General features: G+C 56.6%; 1 protein-coding gene across 1 annotated transcript in view; it reads left to right on the forward strand.

Annotated features, from left to right (window-relative positions):
• Positions 1-23,443, forward strand: part of LOC121273049 (sarcoplasmic/endoplasmic reticulum calcium ATPase 1) — a 73,067-nt gene that overhangs the window by 29,104 nt on the left and 20,520 nt on the right. The window contains exons 7-9 of the mRNA XM_041180000.1: positions 16,959-17,044; positions 21,328-21,625; positions 22,334-22,500. Of these exons, the coding sequence (XP_041035934.1) occupies positions 16,959-17,044; positions 21,328-21,625; positions 22,334-22,500 (551 nt within the window). The remainder of the gene's footprint in view (positions 1-16,958; positions 17,045-21,327; positions 21,626-22,333; positions 22,501-23,443) is intronic.

Below are 23,443 nucleotides of genomic sequence, written 5' to 3' on the forward strand. Positions count from 1 at the left end.
ACACCAACCTCACTCCAACACCAATCCCACCCACACCGATCTCACTCCAACACCAATCCCACCCACACCGATCTCACTCCAACACCAATCCCACCCACACCGATCTCACTCCAACACCAATCCCACCCACACCGACCTCACTCCAACACCAATCCCACCCACACCGATCTCACTCCAACACCAATCCCACCCACACCGACCTCACTCCAACACCAATCCCACCCACACCGATCTCACTCCAACACCAATCCCACCCACACCGATCTCACTTCAACACCAATCCCACCCACACCGATCTCACTCCAACACCAATCCCACCCACACCGATCTCACTCCAACACCAATCCCACCCACACCGATCTCACTCCAACACCAATCCCACCCACACAGACCTCACTCCAACACCAATCCCACTCACAACGATCTCACTCCAACACCAATCCCACCCACACCGGTCTCACTCCAACATCAATCCCACCCACACCGATCTCACTCCAACACCAATCCCACCCACACCGATCTCACTCCAACACCAATCCCACCCACACCGATCTCACTCCAACACCAATCCCACCCACACCGATCTCATTCCAACACCAATCCCACCCACACCGATCTCACTCCAACACCAATCCCACCCACACCGATCTCACTCCAACCCACTCCACCTCCCATATCACCCACACCAATCTCACTCCAGCCCACTCCACCTCCGATCTCACCCACACCGATCTCACTCCAACACCAATCCCACCCACACCGACCTCACTCCAACACCAATCCCACCTCACTCCAAACCACGGCGACTCACTCCAACACCAATCCCACCCACACCGATCTCACTCCAACACCAATCCCACCCACACCGATCTCACTCAACACCAATCCCACCCACACCGATCTCATTCCCAACACCAATCCCACCCACACCGATCTCACTCCAACACCAATCCCTCCCCACACCGATCTCATTCCAACACCAATCCCACCCACACCGATCTCATTCCAACACCAATCCCACCCACACCGATCTCACTCCAACACCAATCCCACCACCAACCGATCATCATTCCAACACCAATCCCACCCACCCCGATCTCACTCCAACACCAATCCCACCCACACCGATCTCACTCCAACACCAATCCCACCCACACCGATCTCACTCCAACACCAATCCCACCCACACCGACCTCACTCCAACACCAATCCCACTCACAACGATCTCACTCCAACACCAATCCCACCCACACCGATCTCACTCCAACACCAATCCCACCCACACAGACCTCACTCCAACACCAATCCCACTCACAACGATCTCACTCCAACACCAATCCCACCCACACCGATCTCACTCCAACACCAATCCCACCCACACCGATCTCACTCCAACACCAATCCCACCCACACCGATCTCACTCCAACACCAATCCCACCCACACCGATCTCACTCCAACACCAATCCCACCCACACCGATCTCACTCCAACACCAATCCCACCCACACCGATCTCACTCCAACACCAATCCCACCCACACCGATCTCACTCCAACACCAATCCCACCCACACCGATCTCACTCCAACACCAATCCCACCCACACCGATCTCACTCCAACACCAATCCCACCCACACCGATCTCAATCCAACACCAATCCCACCCACACCGATCTCACTCCAACACCAATCCCACCCACACCGATCTCAATCCAACACCAATCCCACCCACACCGATCTCAATCCAACACCAATCCCACCCACGCCGACTCACTCCAACACCAATCCCACCCACGCCGACTCACTCCAAGACCAATCCCACCCACACCGATCTCATTCCAACACCAATACCACCCACACCGATCTCACTCCAACACCAATCCCACCTCACTCCAAACCATGCCGACTCACTCCAACACCAATCCCACCCACACCGATCTCACTCCTACACCAATCCCACCCACACCGATCTCTCTCCAACACCAATCCCACCCACACCGATCTCACTCCAACACCAATCCTACCTCACTCCAAACCACGCCGACTCACTCCAAGACCATTCCCACCCACACCGATCTCACTCCAACACCAATCCCACCCACACCGATCTCATTCCAACACCAATCCCACCCACTCCGATCTCACTCCAACACCAATCCCACCCACACCGATCTCACTCCAACACCAATCCCACCCACACCGATCTCACTCCAACACCAATCCCACCCACACCGACCTCACTCCAACACCAATCCCACCCACACCGATCTCACTCCAACACCAATCCCACCCACACCGATCTCACTCCAACACCAATCCCACCCACACCGATCTCACTCCAACACCAATCCCACCCACACCGATCTCACTCCAACACCAATCCCACCCACACCGATCTCACTCCAACACCAATCCCACCCACACCGATCTCACTCCAACACCAATCCCACCCACACCGATCTCACTCCAACACCATCCCACCCACACCGATCTCACTCCAACACCAATCCCCGATCCTCACACCAATCCACCACACCGATCTCACTCCAACACCAATCCCACCCACACCGATCTCACTCCAACACCAATCCCACCCACACCGATCTCACTCCAACACCAATCCCACCCACACCGATCTCACTCCAACACCAATCCCACCCACACCGATCTCACTCCAACACCAATCCCACCCACACCGATCTCACTCCAACACCAATCCCACCCACACCGATCTCACTCCAACACCAATCCCACCCACACCGATCTCACTCCAACACCAATCCCACCCACACCGATCTCACTCCAACACCAATCCCACCCACACCGATCTCACTCCAACACCAATCCCACCCACACCGATCTCACTCCAACACCAATCCCACCCACACCGATCTCACTCCAACACCAATCCCACCCACACCGATCTCACTCCAACACCAATCCCACCCACACCGATCTCACTCCAACACCAATCCCACCCACACCGATCTCACTCCAACACCAATCCCAGCCCACACCGATCTCACTCCAACACCAATCCCACCCACACCGATCTCACTCACTCCAACACCAATCCCACCCACAACCGATCTCACTCCAACACCAATCCCACCCACACCGATCTCACTCCAACACCAATCCCACCCACACCGATCTCACTCCAACACCAATCCCACCCACACCGATCTCACTCCAACACCAATCCCACCCACACCGATCTCACTCCAACACCAATCCCACCCACACCGATCTCACTCCAACACCAATCCCACCCACACCGATCTCACTCCAACACCAATCCCACCCACACCGATCTCACTCCAACACCAATCCCACCCACACCGATCTCACTCCAACACCAATCCCACCCACACCGATCTCACTCCAACACCAATCCCACCCACACCGATCTCACTCCAACACCAATCCCACCCACACCGATCTCACTCCAACACCAATCCCACCCACACCGATCTCACTCCAACACCAATCCCACCCACACCGATCTCACTCCAACACCAATCCCACCCACACCGATCTCACTCCAACACCAATCCCACCCACACCGATCTCACTCCAACACCAATCCCAGCCCACACCGATCTCACTCCAACACCAATCCCACCCTCACCAAACCTACTCCGACTCACTCCAACACCAATCCCACCCACACCGATCTCACTCCAACACCAATCCCACCCACACCGATCTCACTCCAACACCAATCCCACCCACACCGATCTCACTCCAACACCAATCCCACCCACACCGATCTCACTCCAACACCAATCCCACCCACACCGATCTCACTCCAACACCAATCCCACCCACACCGATCTCACTCCAACACCAATCCCACCCACACCGATCTCACTCCAACACCAATCCCACCCACACCGATCTCACTCCAACACCAATCCCACCCACACCGATCTCACTCCAACACCAATCCCACCCACACCGATCTCACTCCAACACCAATCCCACCCACACCGATCTCACTCCAACACCAATCCCACCCACACCGATCTCACTCCAACACCAATCCCACCCACACCGATCTCACTCCAACACCAATCCCACCCACACCGATCTCACTCCAACACCAATCCCACCCACACCGATCTCACTCCAACACCAATCCCACCCACACCGATCTCACTCCAACACCAATCCCACCCACACCGATCTCACTCCAACACCAATCCCACCCACACCGATCTCACTCCAACACCAATCCCACCCACACCGATCTCACTCCAACACCAATCCCACCCACACCGATCTCACTCCAACACCAATCCCACCCACACCGATCTCACTCCAACACCAATCCCACCCACACCGATCTCACTCCAACACCAATCCCACCCACACCGATCTCACTCCAACACCAATCCCACCCACACCGATCTCACTCCAACACCAATCCCACCCACACCGATCTCACTCCAACACCAATCCCACCCACACCGATCTCACTCCAACACCAATCCCACCCACACCGATCTCATTCCAACACCAATCCCACCCACACCGATCTCACTCCAACACCAATCCCACCCACACCGATCTCACTCCAACATCAATCCCACCCACACCGATCTCATTCCAACACCAATCCCACCCACACCGATCTCACTCCAACACCAATCCCACCCACGCCGACTCACTCCAACACCAATCCCACCCACACCGATCTCACTCCAACACCAATCCCACCCACACCGATCTCACTCCAACACCAATCCCACCCACACCGATCTCACTCCAACACCAATCCACCCACCCACACCGATCTCACTCCAACACCAATCCCACCCACACCGATCTCACTCCAACACCAATCCCACCCACACCGATCTCACTCCAACACCAATCCCACCCACACCGATCTCACTCCAACACCAATCCCACCCACACCGATCTCACTCCAACACCAATCCCACCCACACCGATCTCACTCCAACACCAATCCCACCCACACCGATCTCACTCCAACACCAATCCCACCCACACCGATCTCACTCCAACACCAATCCAACCCCACACCGATCTCACTCCAACACCAATCCCACCCACACCGATCTCACTCCAACACCAATCCCACCCACACCGATCTCACTCCAACACCAATCCCACCCACACCGATCTCACTCCAACACCAATCCCACCCACACCGATCTCACTCCAACACCAATCCCACCCACACCGATCCTCACTCCAACACCAATCCCACCCACACCGATCTCACTCCAACACCAATCCCACCCACACCGATCTCACTCCAACACCAATCCCACCCACACCGATCTCACTCCAACACCAATCCCACCCACACCGATCTCACTCCAACACCAATCCCACCCACACCGATCTCACTCCAACACCAATCCCACCCACACCGATCTCACTCCAACACCAATCCCACCCACACCGATCTCACTCCAACACCAATCCCACCCACACCGATCTCACTCCAACACCAATCCCACCCACACCGATCTCACTCCAACACCAATCCACCCACACCGATCTCACTCCAACACCAATCCCACCCACACCGATCTCACTCCAACACCAATCCCACCCACACCGATCTCACTCCAACACCAATCCCACCCACACCGATCTCACTCCAACACCAATCCCACCCACACCGATCTCACTCCAACACCAATCCACACACCGACTCACTCCAACACCAATCCCACCCACACCGATCTCACTCCAACACCAATCCCACCCACACCATCCCACCCACACCGATCTCACTCCAACACCAATCCCAGCCCACACCGATCTCACTCCAACACCAATCCCACCCACACCGATCTCACTCCAACACCAATCCCACCCACACCGATCTCACTCCAACACCAATCCACCACACCGATCTCTCCAACACCAATCCCACCCACAACCGATCTCACTCCAACACCAATCCCACCCACACCGATCTCACTCCAACACCAATCCCACCCACACCGATCTCACTCCAACACCAATCCCACCCACACCGATCTCACTCCAACACCAATCCCACCCACACCGATCTCACTCCAACACCAATCCTACCCACTACCGATCTCACTCCAACACCAATCCCACCCACACCGATCTCACTCCAACACCAATCCCACCCACACCGATCTCACTCCAACACCAATCCCACCCACACCGATCTCACTCCAACACCAATCCCACCCACACCGATCTCACTCCAACACCAATCCCACCCACACCGATCTCACTCCAACACCAATCCCAGCCACACCGATCTCACTCCAACACCAATCCCACCCACACCGATCTCACTCCAACACCAATCCCACCCACACCGATCTCTCTCCAACACCAATCCCACCCACACCGATCTCATTCCAACACCAATCCCACCCACACCGATCTCACTCCAACACCAATCCCACCCACACCGATCTCACTCCAACACCAATCCCACCCACACCGATCTCACTCCAACACCAATCCCACCCACACCGATCTCACTCCAACACCAATCCCACCCACACCGATCTCACTCCAACAGCAATCCCACCCACACCGATCTCACTCCAACACCAATCCCACCCACACCGATCTCACTCCAACACCAATCCCACCCACACCGATCTCACTCCACCACCAATCCCACCCACACCGATCTCACTCCAACACCAATCCCACCCACACCGATCTCACTCCAACACCAATCCCACCCACACCGATCTCACTCCAACACCAATCCCACCCACACCGATCTCACTCCAACAGCAATCCCACCCACACCGATCTCACTCCAGCACCAATCCCACCCACACCGATCTCACTCCAGCACCAATCCCACCCACACCGATCTCACTCCAACACCAATCCCACCCACACCGATCTCACTCCAACAGCAATCCCACCCACACCGATCTCACTCCAGCACCAATCCCACCCACACCGATCTCACTCCAACACCAATCCCACCCACACCGATCTCACTCCAACACCAATCCCACCCACACCGATCTCACTCCAACACCAATCCACCCACACCGACCTTCATCCAAGACCAATCCCACCCACACCGATCTCACTCCAACACCAATCCCACCCACACCGATCTCACTCCAACACCAATCCCACCTCACTCCAAACCACGCCGACTCACTCCAACACCAATCCCACCCACACCGATCTCACTCCAACACCAATCCCACCCACACCGATCTCACTCCAACACCAATCCCACCCACACCGATCTCACTCCAACACCAATCCCACCCACACCGATCTCACTCCAACACCAATCCCAGCCACACCGATCTCACTCCAACACCAATCCCACCCACGCCGACCTCACTCCAACACCAATCCCACCCACACCGATCTCACTCCAACACCAATCCCACCCACACCGATCTCACTCCAACACCAATCCCACCCACACCGATCTCACTCCAACACCAATCCCACCCACACCGACCTCACTCCAACACCAATCCCACCCACACCGATCTCAATCCAACACCAATCCCACCCACACCGATCTCACTCCAACACCAATCCCACCCACACCGATCTCACTCCAACACCAATCCCACCCACACCGACCTCACTCCAACACCAATCCCACCCACACCGATCTCACTCCAACCCACTCCACCTCCCATATCACCCACACCAATCTCACTCCAGCCCACTCCACCTCCGATCTCACCCACACCGATCTCACTCCAACCCACTTCACCTCCGATATAACCCCCACCAACCTCACTGCACTCCCCACCTCTGATATAACCCACACCAAACTCACTCCACTGCCCACCTCCGATATAACCCACACCAAACTCACTCCAAACTACTCCAACTCACTCAAACCCACCCATACTTCATTCCTAACTCACTCCAATCCACTGATCTCTCACTCCTACCCTACCCCAACCCAGCCACATCTCACTCCTACCTCACCCCAACATGCACCATTACCCTCATACTGAAGATGGTTGTGGTTGTTGGAGGTCAGTCATCTCAGCTCCAGGACATCACTGCAGGAGTTCCTCAGGGTTAGTGTCCTCGGCCCAACCATCTTCAGCTGCTTCATCAATGAACTTCCTTCCATCATAAGGTCAGAAGTGGGGATGTTCGCTGATGGTTGCACAATGTTCAGCACCATTCACAACTCCTCAGATACTGAAGCAGCCCATGTCCAAATGCAGCAAGACCTGGACAATATCCAGGCTCAGGGCTGACAAGTGGCAAATAACATTCACACCACACAAGTGCCAGGCAATGACCATCTCCAACAAGAGAGAATCTAACCATCGCCCCCTTGACGTTCAATGGCATCACCATCCCTGAATCCCCCACTATCAACATCCTGGGGGTTACCATTGACCAGAAACTGAACTGGGACCAGCCATATAAATACTGTGGTCTATTGGAGGGTCACTGGTCTCATTCTCACTCTTACCCTCACTCTTACTCTTATCCTCACTCTTACCCTCACTCTTACCCTCACTCTCACTCTTACCCTCACTCTTACACTCACTCTCACTCTTATCCTCACTCTTACCCTCACTTTCACTCTTATCCTCACTCTTACCCTCACTCCCGCACTCACTCCCTCACTCTTATCCTCACTCTTACTCTCACTCTTATCCTGACTCTTACCCTCACTCCCTCTCTCACTCTTATCCTCACTCTTACCCTCGCTCTCACTCTTACCCTCACTCTTGCACTTACCCTCCCCCTCACTCTCTCCCTCACTCCCTCTCTCACTGTTATCCTCACTCTCTCCCTCGCTCTCCCTCACTCTTACCCTCACTCTCACTCTTATCCTCACTCTTACCCTCACTCTCTCACCCTCACTCTCTCCCTCGCTCTCTCCCTCACTCTTACCCTCACTCTTACCCTCACTCTCACTCTTATCCTCACGCTTACCCTCACCCTCTCACTCACTCCCTCTCTCACTCTTAAACTTGCTCTCTCCCTCACTCCCTCTCTCACTGTTATCCTCACTCTCTCCCTTGCTTTCACCCTCACTCTTACCCCCACTCTCTCCCTCACTCTCTCCCTCACTCTTACCCTCACTCTCTCCCTCACTCTTACCCTCACTCTCTCCCTCACTTTTACCCTCACTCTCACACTTACCCTCACTCTCTCCCTCACTTCCTCTCTCACTCTTACCCTCACTCACCCTCATTCTCACTCTTACCCTCACTTTCTCCCTCACTCTCACTCTCTCCCTCGCTCTCTCTCTCACGCTTACCCTCACTCTCTCCCTCACTCCCTCTCTCACTCTTACCCTCGCTCTCACTCTTACCCTCACTCTTACCCTCACTCTCACTCTTACCCTCACTCTCTCCCTCACTCTCACTTTCTCCCTCACTCCCTCTCTCACTCTTACCCTCGCTCTCACTCTTACCCTCACTCTTACCCTCACTCTCACTCTTACCCTCACTCTCTCCCTCACTCTCACTCTCTCCCTCACTCCTTCTCTCACTCTTACCCTCACTCTCTCCCTCACTCTCACTCTCTCCCTCCCTCTCTCACTCTCTCCCTCACTCTCTCCCTCACTCTTACTGGGGAAGCGGTGGAGTAGTTATATCGTCACTGGGCTAGTATTCCGGAAACCCCAGCTTCAGACCCTGCCGCTCCAGACGGTGAAATATGGATTCAATAAACATCTGGAATTAGAACTCTGATGATGACCAGGAGACCACTGTCGATTGTTGTAAAAACCCATCTGGGTCACTAATGCCCTTCAAGGAAGGAAATCTGCCACTCTTACCCGGTCTGGCCTACATGTGACTCCAGACCCACAGCCATGTGGTCGACAAGGGCAATTAGTGATGGGCAATAAACGCTGTCCTAGCCAGCGACACCCACATCCCATGGACGAATAAAAGGAAATACTCTTCACCATCTGTCTCACTCTTACCGTTACTCTTAATCTCTCTCTCTCACTCTTACCCTCCCCCCTCACACACTCTCTCCCTCAATCTTACCCTCACTCTCTGACTCACTTCCTCCCTCGGTCTCTCCCTCGCTCTTACCCTCACTCCCTGACTCACTTCCTCCCTTGCTCTCTCCCTCACTCTTACCCTCCCCCCACTCACTCTCTCCCTCAAACTTACCCTCACTCTCTGACTCACGTCCTCACTCACTCTCTCCCTCACTCTTACCCTCACTCTCTGACTCACTTATTCCCTCGCTCTCTCCCTCACTCTTACCCTCCCCCTCACTCACTCTCTCCCTCACTCTTACCCTCCCCCACTCACTCTCCCCCTCAATCTTACCCTCACTCTCTGACTCACTTCCTCACTCGCTCACTCTTACCCTCCCACTCACTCACTCTCTCCCTCAATCTTACCCTCACTCTCTGACTCACTTCCTCCCTCGCTCTCTCCCTCACTCTTACCCTCCCCCTCACTCACTCTCTCCCTCACTCTTACCCTCACTCTCTGACTCACTTCCTCCCTTGCTTTCTCCCCTCACCGACACTCTTAACCTCCTGCTCTGCCTCACTCTCTCCTTTACACTCTCCCTCACTCTTACCTTTACTCTCTGACTCACTTTCTCCCTCACTCTCTCCTTCAGTCTCTCCCTGACTTTTACCCTCACTCTGTCACTCCAAGTTACTCTCATTCTCGCGCTCTCTCTCTCCCCAATCACTCCTCCATTTTTATCTTCACTGTCTCACTCACTCTTACCCTCACTGTCTCCCTCACTCTTACCCTCACTGTCTCCCTCAATCTTATCCTCACTCTTACCCTCACGGTCTCCCTCACTCTTACCCTCACTCTTACCTCACTCTTACCCTCACCATCACCCTCACTCTTAACCTCACTGTCTCCCTCAATCTTACCCTCACTCTTACCCTCACTGTCTCCCTCAATCTTACCCTCACTCTTACCCTCACTGTCTCCCTCAACCTTACCCTCACTCTTACCCTCATTGTCTCCCTCAATCTTACCCTCACTGTCGCCCTCACTGACTCCCTCAATCTTACCCTCACTCTTACCCTCACTGACTCCCTCACTCTTACCCTCACTCTTACCCTCACTGACTCCCTCACTCTTAACCTCACTCTTACCCTCACTGACTCCCTCACTCTTACCCTCACTCTTACCCTCACTGACTCCCTCAATCTTACCCTCACTCTTACCCTCACTGACTCCCTCACTCTTACCCTTACTCTTACGCTCACCGTCTCCCTCGCTCTTACCCTCAATCTTACCCTCACTCTTACCCTCAATGTCCTTCTCAAACTTACCCTCACTGTCTCCCTCAATTTTACCCTCACCATCTCCCTCAATCTTACCCTCACTGTCTCCCTCACTCTTACCCTCACTGTCTCCCTCACTCTTACCCTCACTCTTACCCTCACTGTCTCCCTCAATCTTACCCTCACTCTTACCCTCACTGTCTCCCTCAATCTTACCTCACTCTTACCCTCACTGTCTCCCTCAATCTTACCATCAATCTTACCCTCACTGTCTCCCTCAATCTTACCCTCACTCTTACACTCACTCTTACCCTCACTGTCTCCCTCACTCTTACCCTCAAACTTACCCTCACTCTTACCCTCACTCTTAATCTCACTCTCACCCTCACTCTCTCCCTCACTCTTACCCTCACTGTCTCCCTCACTCTTACCCTCACTGTCTCCCTCAATCTTACCCTCGCTCTTACCCTCACTGTCTCCCTCAATCTTACCCTCACTCTTACCCTCACTCTTAATCTCACTCTCTCCCTCACTCTTACCCTCACTGTCTCCCTCACTCTTACCCTCACTGTCTCCCTCAATCTTACCCTCATTCTTACCCTCACTGTCTCCCTCAATCTTACCCTCACTCTTACCCTCACTGTCTCCCTCAATCTTACCCTCAATCTTACCCTCACTGTCTCCCTCAATCTTACCCTCACTCTTACACTCACTCTTACCCTCACTCTTATACTCACTCTTACCATCACTGTCTCCCTCAATCTTACCCTAATTCTTATCCTCACTGTCTCCCTCACTCATACCCTCAATCTTACCCTCACTCTTCACCTCACTGACTCCCTCTATCTTACCCTCACCCTTACCCTCACTGACTCCCTCAATCTTACCCTCACTGTCCCCCTCAATCTTACCCTCACTCTTACCCTCACTCTTACCGTCATTGTCTCTCTCAATTTTACCCTCACTGACTCCCTCAAGCTTACCCTCACTCTTACCCTCACTGTCTCCCTCAATCTTACCCTCACTGTCTCCCTCACTCTTACCCTCAAAATTACCCTCAGTCTTACCCTCACTGTCTCCCTCACTCTTACCCTCACTGTCTCCCTCACTCTTACCCTCACTGTCTCCCTCAATCTTACCCTCACTCTTACCCTCACTCTTACCCTCACTGTCCCCCTCAATCTTACACTCACTGTTACCCTCACTGTCCCTCTCAATCCTACCCTCACTCTTACCCTCACTCTTACCCTCACTCTTACCCTCACTGTCCCCCTCAATCTTACCCTCACTCTTACCCTCACTGTCTCCCTCACTCTTACCCTCACTCTTACCCTCACTGTCTCCCTCACATTTACCGTCACTCTATCCTCACTGTCTCGCACACTCTTAACCTCACTGTCTCGCACACTCTTACCCTCACTGTGTCCCTCACATTACCCTCACTCTTACACTCAATCTTACCCTCAATCTTACCCTCACTCTTACCCTCAATCTTACCCTCACTCTTACCCTCGCCCTCTCACTCACTCTCTCCTTTACTCTCTCAGTCACTCTTACCCTCGCTCTCTCACTCCCTCTTATCTCACTCCTATCCCACTCTTAACTCACCTTATCTCAGTCCTGTCTCACTCTCTTATTTCACTCCCATCTCACTCTTATTTCACACCGCGCTCACACTTGTCCCACACCCTCTTCACGCTCTCTCGTCTCACTCCTGTCTGATCAGACCGTGCTCTGAAGTCATTCTTAACTCATTCTCACCCCACTGGGTGCCCTGGAATTATTTGGCTACCACACCCACACTTAGTAAAAGCGAGAGAACGATAAGATAGTGATGGGGGCTGGAATAGTGAGTACAGAAGGAGTGAGGGTAAGATTGATGGTAAGAGTGAGGGTGAGATTATTGGTAAGAGTGAGGGTAAGATTGAGGGAGACAGTGAGGGTAAGAGTGAGGGAGACAGTGAGGGTAAGAGTGAGGGTAAGAGTGAGGGAGACAGTGAGGGAGACAGTGAGGGTAAGATTGAGGGAGACAGTGAGGGTAAGAGTGAGGGTAAGATTGAGGGAGACAGTGAGGGTAAGAGTGAGGGTAAGAGTGAGGGAGACAGTGAGGGTAAGAGTGAGGGAGATGGTGAGGGTAAGAGTGAGGGAGACAGTGAGGGCAAGAGTGAGGGAGACAGTGAGGGAGACAGTGAGCGTAAGAGTGAGGCAGACAGTGAGGGAGATGGTGAGGGTAAGAGTGAGGGAGACAGTGAGGGAGACACTGAGGGTAAGAGTGAGGGAGACAGTGAGGGTAAGAGTGAGGGAGTCAGTGAGGGTAAGAGTGAGGGAGATGGTGAGGGTAAGAGTGAGGGAGACAGTGAGGGTAAGAGTGAGGGTAAGAGTGAGGGAGACAGTGAGGGAGATGGTGAGGGTAAGAGTGAGGGAGACAGTGAGGGAGACACTGAGGGTAAGAGTGAGGGAGACAGTGAGGGTAAGAGTGAGGGAGTCAGTGAGGGTAAGAGTGAGGGAGATGGTGAGGGTAAGAGTGAGGGAGACAGTGAGGGTAAGAGTGAGGGTAAGAGTGAGGGAGACAGTGAGGGTAAGAGTGAGGGAGACGGTGAGGGTAAGAGTGAGGGTAAGAGTGAGGGAGACAGTGAGAGTAAGAGTGAGGGAGACAGTGAGGGTAAGAGTGAGGGAGACAGTGCGGGTAAGAGTGAGGGAGACGGTGAGGGTAAGAGTGAGGGAGATAGTGAGGGTAAGAGTGAAGGAGACAGTGAGGGTAAGAGTGAGGGAGACGGTGAGGGTAAGAGTGAGGGAGACAGTGAGGGTAAGAGTGAGGGAGAGAGTGAGGGTAAGAGTGAGGGAGATAGTGAGGGTAAGATTGAGGGTAAGAGTGAGGGAGACAGTGAGGGTAAGAGTGAGGGAGACGGTGAGGGTAAGAGTGAGGGTAAGAGTGAGGGAGACAGTGAGGGTAAGAGTGAGGGAGACAGTGAGGGTAAGAGTGAGGGAGACGGTGAGGGTAAGAGTGAGGGAGACAGTGAGGGTAAGAGTGAGGGAGATAGTGAGGGTAAGAGTGAGGGAGATGGTGAGGGTAAGAGTGAGGGAGACAGTGAGGGCAAGAGTGAGGGAGACAGTGAGGGAGACAGTGAGGGTAAGTGTGAGGGAGACAGTGAGGGTAAGAGTGAGGCAGACAGTGAGGGAGATGGTGAGGGTAAGAGTGAGGGAGACAGTGAGGGAGACAGTGAGGGTAAGAGTGAGGGGGACAGTGAGGGTAAGAGTGAGGGAGACAGTGAGGGTAAGAGTGAGGGAGACAGTGAGGGTAAGAGTGAGGGTAAGAGTGAGGGAGACAGTGAGGGTAAGAGTGAGGGTAAGAGTGAGGGTAAGAGTGAGGGAGACAGTGAGGGTAAGAGTGAGGGAGACGGTGAGGGTAAGAGTGAGGGAGACAGTGAGGGTAAGAGTGAGGGAGACAGTGAGGGTAAGAGTGAGGGTAAGAGTGAGGGAGTCAGTGAGGGTAAGAGTGAGGGAGATGGTGAGGGTAAGAGTGAGGGAGACAGTGAGGGTAAGAGTGAGGGTAAGCGTGAGGGAGACAGTGAGGGTAAGAGTGAGGGAGACGGTGAGGGTAAGAGTGAGGGTAAGAGTGAGGGAGACAGTGAGGGTAAGAGTGAGGGAGACAGTGAGGGTAAGAGTGAGGGAGATGGTGAGGGTAAGAGTGAGGGAGACAGTGAGGGTAAGAGTGAGGGAGACGGTGAGGGTAAGAGTGAGGGAGATAGTGAGGGTAAGAGTGAAGGAGACAGTGAGGGTAAGAGTGAGGGAGACGGTGAGGGTAAGAGTGAGGGAGACAGTGAGGGTAAGAGTGAGGGAGACGGTGAGGGTAAGAGTGAGGGAGATAGTGAGGGTAAGAGTGAGGGTAAGAGTGAGGGAGACAGTGAGGGTAAGAGTGAGGGAGACGGTGAGAGTAAGAGTGAGGGTAAGAGTGAGGGAGACAGTGAGGGTAAGAGTGAGGGAGACAGTGAGGGTAAGAGTGAGGGAGACGGTGAGGGTAAGAGTGAGGGAGACAGTGAGGGTAAGAGTGAGGGAGACAGTGAGGGTAAGAGTGAAGGAGACAGTGAGGGTAAGAGTGAGGGAGACAGTGAGGGTAAGAGTGAGGGAGACGGTGAGGGTAAGAGTGAGGGAGATAGTGAGGGTAAGATTGAGGGAAGGAGTACCATCAGAAAGAGTTGACTGAACGGCAGCTCGATGGGTGGTTTGTTCATGTTCAATCGTGGGGGTGGGCGTCGCTACATTGTAAATGTCCCCCCACCCCCGCTTCAGAGGGCATTTAAGAGTCAACCTCACCCGCTGTGGGGTGGGGGGGGGGGCGGGGTTTGGAGTCACATGTAGGCCAGACCAGGGTAAGGTTGGCAGATTCCCTCCCCCAGAAGGGACTTGGTGCCCCCCGATGGGTCTTCATAACCATCGCCTTTAGACTTCTTAATTGCAGATGTTTATGGAACTGAAATTCCACCATCTGGTGATCCCAACCCAAGCCCCCAACCCTCACTCATGACCACCGCCTAGTTAGAGAACCAGATGGGCTTCTACAACAACCGCTTCATGGTCATCATTAGGCTTTTAACTCCAGAGTTGTCGCTTTCCCTTTGTGTCCTCAATTGACTCCTGCCCGGGGAGTAGAGGGGATTCGAACCCGAATAATGATCTAGGTGAAGGAACTGGGGGCATTCTGGCTAAGTTTGCAGATGATACAAAGAGAGCTGGAGGGACAGGTAGTATTGAAGAGGTGGGGAGGCCGCAGAAGGATTTGGACAGTTTAGGAGATGGGCAAGGAAGTGGCAGATGGAATACAACGTGGGCAAGTGTGAGGTCATGCACTTTGGTAGGAAGAATAGAGGCATAGACTATTTTCTAAATGGGGAGAGAATTCAGAAATCTGGAGTGCAAAGGGACTTGGGAGTTCCAGTCCAGGATTCTCTTAAGGTTAACTTGCAGGTTGAGTCGATAGTTAGGGAGGCAAATGCAATGTTGGCTTTTATTTCAAGAGGACTAGAATATAAAAGCAGGGATGTGCCGCTGAGGCTTTATAAGGCTCTGGTCAGACCACGTTTAGAATATTGTGAGCAACTTTGGGCCCCGTATCTCAGGAAGGATGTTCTGGCCCTGGAGACGGTCCAGAGGAGGTTCACGAGAATGATTCCAGGAATGAAAGGCTTAACATATGAGGAAGGTTTGAGGACTCTGGGTCTATACTCGATGGAGTTTAGAAGGATGAGTGGGGTCACTGATTGAAACTTACAGAATACTGAAAGGCCTGGATAGAGTGGGACGTGGGGAAGATGTTTCCATTAGTAGGAGAGACTAGGACCCAAGGGCACAGCCTCAGAGTAAAGGGAAGACCTTTTAGAACAGAGATGAGGAGAAACTTCTTTAGCCAGAGAGTGGTGAATCTATGGAATTCATTGCCACAGAAGGCAGTGGAGGCCGGCTCATTGAGTGTATTTAAGAGCGAGATAGATAGGTTCTTGTTTGGTAAGGGGGGTCAAAGGTTACGGGGAGAAGGTGGGAGAATGGGGTTGAGAAACGTATCAGCCATGATTGAATGGCGGAGCAGACTCGATGGGCTGAATGCCTAATTTATTCTCCTATGTCTTATGGTCTTTCCCCCGATTACTAGCCCCGGTGACGATAGCTCTACACCGCCGCCTCCTAGTGTTGACGAGCGATGGTATTGGATCTAATGAAGTGTGTTATTGTCTCCCCCCTTTCAGGTGAATCGGTCTCCGTGATCAAGCACACGGAACCCATTCCAGACCCTCGAGCTGTTAACCAGGACAAGAAAAACATGCTGTTTTCCGTGAGTGTCGACTGTATGCACTCCCCTCCCCACCTCATCGAACCCAACCCACCGACCCACACCCCATTCCACCCCCTTACTGCGCTCCCACTCTCTCCCCACCACACTCTCGCTCTCTCCCCACCGCACTCCCGCTCTCTCCCCAACTCACCCCCACACTCTCCCCAACTCACCCCCGCTCTCTCCCCACCGCACCCCCGCTCTCTCCCCACCGCACTCCTGCTCTCTCCCCAACTCACCCCCACACTCTCCCCAACTCACCCCCGCTCTCTCCCCACCGCACCCCCGCTCTCTCCCCACCGCACTCCCGCTCTCTCCCCACCGCACTCCCACTCTCTCCCCAACTCACCCCCGCACTCTCCCCACCTCACTCCCGCTCTCTCCCTACCGCACCCCCACTCCCTCCCCACCTCACCCCCGCTCTCTCCCCACGTCACCCCCACACTCTCCCCACCTCACTCCCGCTCTCTCCCTACCGCACCCCCGCTCTCTCCCCACCGCACTCCCGCTCTCTCCCTACCGCATCCCCGCTCTCTCCCCACCTCACCCCCACACTCTCCCCACCGCACTCTCGCTCTCTCCCTACCACAACCCCGCTCCCTCCCCACCTCACCCCCGCTCTCTCCCCACCTCACCCCCACACTCTCCCCACCTCACCCCCACACTCTCCCCACCTCACTCCCGCTCTCTCCCTACCGCACCCCCGCTCTCTCCCCACCTCACCCCCGCACTCTCCCCACCGCACTCCCGCTCTCTCCCTACCGCATCCCCGCTCTCTCCCCACCTCACCCCCACACTCTCCCCACCTCACCCCCACACTCTCCCCACCTCACTCCCGCTCTCTCCCTACCGCACCCCCGCTCTCTCCCCACCTCACCCCCGCACTCTCCCCACCGCACTCCCGCTCTCTCCCTACCGCATCCCCGCTCTCTCCCCACCTCACCCCCACACTCTCCCCACCACACTCTCGCTCTCTCCCTACCACACCCCCGCTCTCTCCCCACCACACTCTCGCTTTCTCCCTACCGCACCCCCACACTCTCCCCACCTCACTCCCGCTCTCTCCCCACTGCACTCCCGCTCTCTCCCCAACTCGCCCCCGCACTCTCCCCAACTCACCCCTGCTCTCTCCCCAACTCACCCCTGCACTCTCCCCACCGCACTCCCGCTCTCTCCCCACCACACTCTCGCTCTCTCCCCACCACACTCCCGCTCTCTCCCCACCTCACCCCCACACTCTCCCCACCACACTCTCGCTCTCTCCCTACCGCACCCCCACACTCTCCCCACCTCACTCCCGCTCTCTCCCCACCGCACTCCCGCTCTCTCCATACCACACTCCCGCTCTCTCCCCACTGCATTCCTGCTTTCTCCCCATTGCACCCCCGCTCTCTCCCCACCGCACCCCCACGCTCTCCACACCGCACCCCCGCTCTCTCCCCACCGCGCCCCCGCTCTCTCCCCACTGCGCCCCCGCTCTCTCCCTACCGCACCCCCGCTCTCTCCCCAGCTCACCCCCGCTCTCTCCCCACCACACTCTCGCTCTCTCCCTACCGCACCTCCACACTCTCCCCACCTCACTCCCGCTCTCTCCCCACCGCACTCCCGCTCTCTCCCCAACTCGCCCCCGCACTCTCCCCACCGCACTCTCGCTCTCTCCCCACCACACTCCCGCTCTCTCCCCACCTCACCCCCACACTCTCCCCACCACACTCTCGCTCTCTCCCCACCGCACTCCCACTCTCTCCATACCACACTCCTGCTCTCTCCCCACTGCATTCCTGCTCTCTCCCCACTGCGCCCCCGCTCTCTCCCTACCGCACCCCCGCTCTCTCCCCACCTCACCCCCGCTCTCTCCCCACCACACTCTCGCTCTCTCCCTACCGCACCCCCACACTCTCCCCACCTCACTCCCGCTCTCTCCCCACCGCACTCCCGCTCTCTCCCCACCACACCCCCGCTCTCTCCCCAACTCACCCCCGCACTCTCCCCAACTCACCCCCGCTCCCTCCCCAACTCACCCCTGCACTCTCCCCACCGCACTCCCGCTCTCTCCCCACCGCACTCCCGCTCTCTCCATACCACACTCCTGCTCTCTCCCCACCTCACCCCCACACTCTCCCCACCGCACCCTCACTCTCTCCCCACCGCATTCCCGCTCTCTCCCCACCACACTCTCGCTCTCTCCCCCCCCCACTCCCGCTCTGTCCCCACCTCACTCTCGCTCTCTCCCTACCGCACCCCCGCTCTCTCCCTACTGCACCCCCGCTCACTCCCTACCGCACCCCCGCTCTCTCCCCACCTCACCCCTACTCTCTCCCCACCACACTCTCGCTCTCTCCCTACCGCACCCCCACACTCTCCCCACCTCACTTCCGCTCTCTCCCCACCGCACTCCCGCTCTCTCCCCACCGCTCCCCCGCTCTCTCCCCAACTCACCCCCGCATTCTCCCCACCGCACTCCCGCTCTCTCCCCACCACACTCTCGCTCTCTCCCCACCACACTCCCGCTCTCTCCCCACCTCACCCCCACACTCTCCCCACCTCACTCCCGCTCTCTCCCCACCACACTCCCACTCTCTCCATACCACACTCCCGCTCTCTCCCCACTGCATTCCTGCTTTCTCCCCACCGGACCCCCACGCTCTCCCCACCGCGCCCCCGCTCTCTCCCCACTGCGCCCCCGCTCTCTCCCCACCGCGCCCCCGCTCTCTCCCCACCGGGCCCTCTCTCTCTCCCCACCACGCCCCCGCTCTCTCCCCACCGCGCCCCCGCTCTCTCCCCACCGTGCCCCCGCTCTCTCCCCACCACACCCCCGCTCTCTCCCCACAGTCACGAAAGTTTAATAATGAAGGCCATTCTGACCCCCTCGACTGTTGGATAAGACCGGGGCTGAACTGTTAGGCTTCCCCGCCCGACCTTCGATTCCCCTCACCCACCAGGAACGCCTCTCCACCCTCTGCCTTAAAACTATTCAGCTCCCCCAACCCCGCACCCCCCTCCCGGGTCTCCACCATCTTCTGAGGCAGACAGTTCCAGAGGGGCACCACCCTCTCTGGGAGAGTAAATTCCCCCTAGTCTCTGTCCTTAAAGGGCGGAACCCCTAATTTAAAAACATTGACACCCTCACCTTAGTTCTGGACCCGCTCTCTCTCTACCTTCCAGCAAACGTGGATCAGGAAGAAGGAGTTCAATGAGTCTGGGCCCTCCAAAGTCCATCGCAAGTGTTTCTAACTTGTCCAGGACTTGTCCACCTGTAATCAAACCATCAACTTCTGCTTTTCACACTAGATCCTCCTCCTTATTAGCCATTTGGCTCCTCTTCAACTCCTTTCTGGCCCTAGTTTGCAACTAACTTGAAAAGGCACCTTTAAATTGGGTAATGGAGAATATATCCATGTTTCGTGAAATTGTTGAATGAAATTGCTATCTCTCCACGTCCAAGTTCTCAAAGACGTTTGGGATCTTCCACACGTCATTCGAATCACCCACCTCCAACCACCCCTCACTCTTCGAAACTCCAGTGAGGAAACCAGCCCAGTCTGTCCAACCTTTCGTCATCGTACAACCCGCTCACTCCGGGTCTCGAGTCGTAAAACTCTCCCGAGATTTATTTCTTTCCAGCGCCAGTCCAATTCGAATCGTTCACCGTCTCCTGTTCCGCTACCCCAGCGCAGTGATGTCCGCTGCGTGGAAAGGGTCACCCCTCACCCACCCCAACCCCCGGCTTGTCTGTAGCCCAGTCTGCGGTACTGAGGGAGCGCCGCGCTGTCAGAGGGTCAGTGCTGAGGGAGCGCCGCACTGTGGGAGGGTCAGTGCTGAGGGAGCGCCGCACTGTCAGAGGGTCAGTGCTGAGGGAGAGCCGCACTGTCGGAGGGTCAGTGCTGAGGGAGCACCGCACTGTCGGAGGGTCAGTGCTGAGGGAGAGCTGCACTGTCAGAGGGTCAGTGCTGAGGGAGAGCCGCACTGTCAGAGGGTCAGTGCTGAGGGAGCGCCGCACTGTGGGAGGGTCAGTGCTGAGGGAGCGCCGCACTGTGGGAGGGTCAGTGCTGAGGGAGCGCCGCACTGTGGGAGGGTCAGTGCTGAGGGAGCGCCGCACTGTCGGAGGGTCAGTGCTGAGGGAGCGCCGCACTGTGTGAGGGTCAGTGCTGAGGGAGCGCCGCACTGTCGGAGGGTCAGCGCTGTAACCCTGACCGGTGTGTGTCTGTCCCTCATCCAGTCAGTAACCCTCCCCTCTCTCTCCCTCTCTCTCTCTCTCTCTCCCTCCGCTCCCCTCAACCCAGGGCACCAACATCGGAGCGGGCAAAGCCACCGGAGTGGTGGTAGCCACCGGAGTGAGCACGGAGATTGGCAAGATTCGGGACCAGATGGTTGGTACAGAGCAGGAAAGGACACCCCTGCAGCAGAAGCTGGACGAGTTCGGGGAGCAGCTCTCCAAGGTCATCTCCCTCATCTGCGTGGCCGTCTGGATGATCAACATCGGCCACTTCAACGACCCAGTCCATGGGGGTTCCTGGATCCGGGGAGCTGTTTACTACTTCAAGATCGCTGTCGCTCTTGCAGTGGCTGCAATCCCTGAAGGTCAGTTCCTCCCCCCGGCACAATCTCCCTCAGCACTGACCCTCCAACAGTGCGGCGCTCCCTCAGCACTGACCCTCCGACAGTGCGGCGCTCCCTCAGCACTGACCCTCCCACAGTGCGGCTCTCCCTCAGCACTGACCCTCTGACAGTGCGGCTCTCCCTCAGCACTGACCCTCCCACAGTGCGGCTCTCCCTCAGCAGTGACCCTCCGACAGTGCAGCTCTCCCTCAGCACTGACCCTCCGACAGTGCGGCGCTCCCTCAGCACTGACCCTCCCACAGTGCGGCGCTCCCTCAGCACTGACCCTCCCACAGTGCGGCGCTCCCTCAGCACTGACCCTCCGACAGTGCGGCACTCCCTCAGCACTGACCCTCCAACAGTGCGGCTCTCCCTCAGCGCCGACCCTCCGACAGTGCGGCGCTCCCTCAGCACTGACCCTCCGACAGTGCGGCGCTCCCTCAGCACTGACCCTCCCACAGTGCGGCTCTCCCTCAGCGCCGACCCTCCGACAGTGCGGCGCTCCCTCAGCACTGACCCTCCCACAGTGCGGCTCTCCCTCAGCACTGACCCTCCAACAGTGCGGCTCTCCCTCAGCGCCGACCCTCCGACAGTGCGGCGCTCCCTCAGCACTGACCCAAGAGCGATGGGTGCAGCTACCGCCTCCACTGTCCAACCAGTTGCTTGACCATGCTCTCCTCTACCTTCCAGGTTTGCCCGCTGTGATCACCACCTGCTTGGCATTGGGTACCCGGCGTATGGCCAAGAAGAATGCCATTGTTAGGAGCTTACCCTCTGTGGAGACCCTTGGCTGCACCTCAGTCATCTGCTCCGATAAAACTGGAACCTTGACCACCAACCAGATGTCCGTGTGTAAGGTATGTCTATCTGCTTCCCTGGCTGCTTCTACCGCCCTCCTGGGCAAAGACTGCATCCCCTTCCCCCTCCCCCACCCCGACAATCCCCCCCCCTTCATCCAATTACCCTCCCACATCCCTCACCGCCTCCTGCAACCCCTGACCCCCCTCACCTTCCCCCGCCACATCCTTCCCCCTCCCCCACCCCGACAATCCCCCCCCCCTTCATCCAATTACCCTCCCACATCCCTCACCGCCTCCTGCAACCCCTGACCCCCCTCACCTCCCCCGCCACATCCCTTCCCCCTCCCCCACCCCGACAATCCCCCCCCCCTTCATCCAATTACCCTCCCACATCCCTCACCGCCTCCTGCAACCCCTGACCCCCCTCACCTCCCCCCGCCACACCCTTCCCCCTCCCCCACCCCGACAATCCCCCCCCCTTCATCCAACTACCCTCCCACATCCCTCACCGCCTCCTGCAACTCCTGACCCCCCTCCCAACACCCCCCCCCTGACCTGCTGACTCCCCACCCCCCCCCCGCCACACCCTCCCCAAAACACTTGACGACCACCCCTCCCCCCACCCGGCCGCTAGCCCACACACCCACCACACCCCCCCCAACCAGCAGCACCACCCCCCAGGCGCCCAGTAACCAACACCCCCCCCACCCACTCTGACTATAACTCACCCCCTCAACTACCCCCAACCCCCTGATTATCACCTCCCACACCCACCCTGACTATAACTCACCCCCTCAACTACCCCCAACCCCCTCGCCGATTACCCCCCCCGACCACTCCGCCCAACCAGCCTCCCAACCCTCGATGGATTCCACCCCCCTCCCACCCCACCCCCCTTCCCCCTAACGAGTACCTCACCAACACCCCCCCCTCCCTCCCCGCCCAACACCACTGCGGCCCCTCCCATCTACCCCACGCCCTGACCCACTTACCTCACCTT

This window comes from Carcharodon carcharias, chromosome 38 (genome assembly GCF_017639515.1).
Source record: "Carcharodon carcharias isolate sCarCar2 chromosome 38, sCarCar2.pri, whole genome shotgun sequence".
Taxonomy (NCBI): Eukaryota; Metazoa; Chordata; class Chondrichthyes; order Lamniformes; family Lamnidae; genus Carcharodon; species Carcharodon carcharias.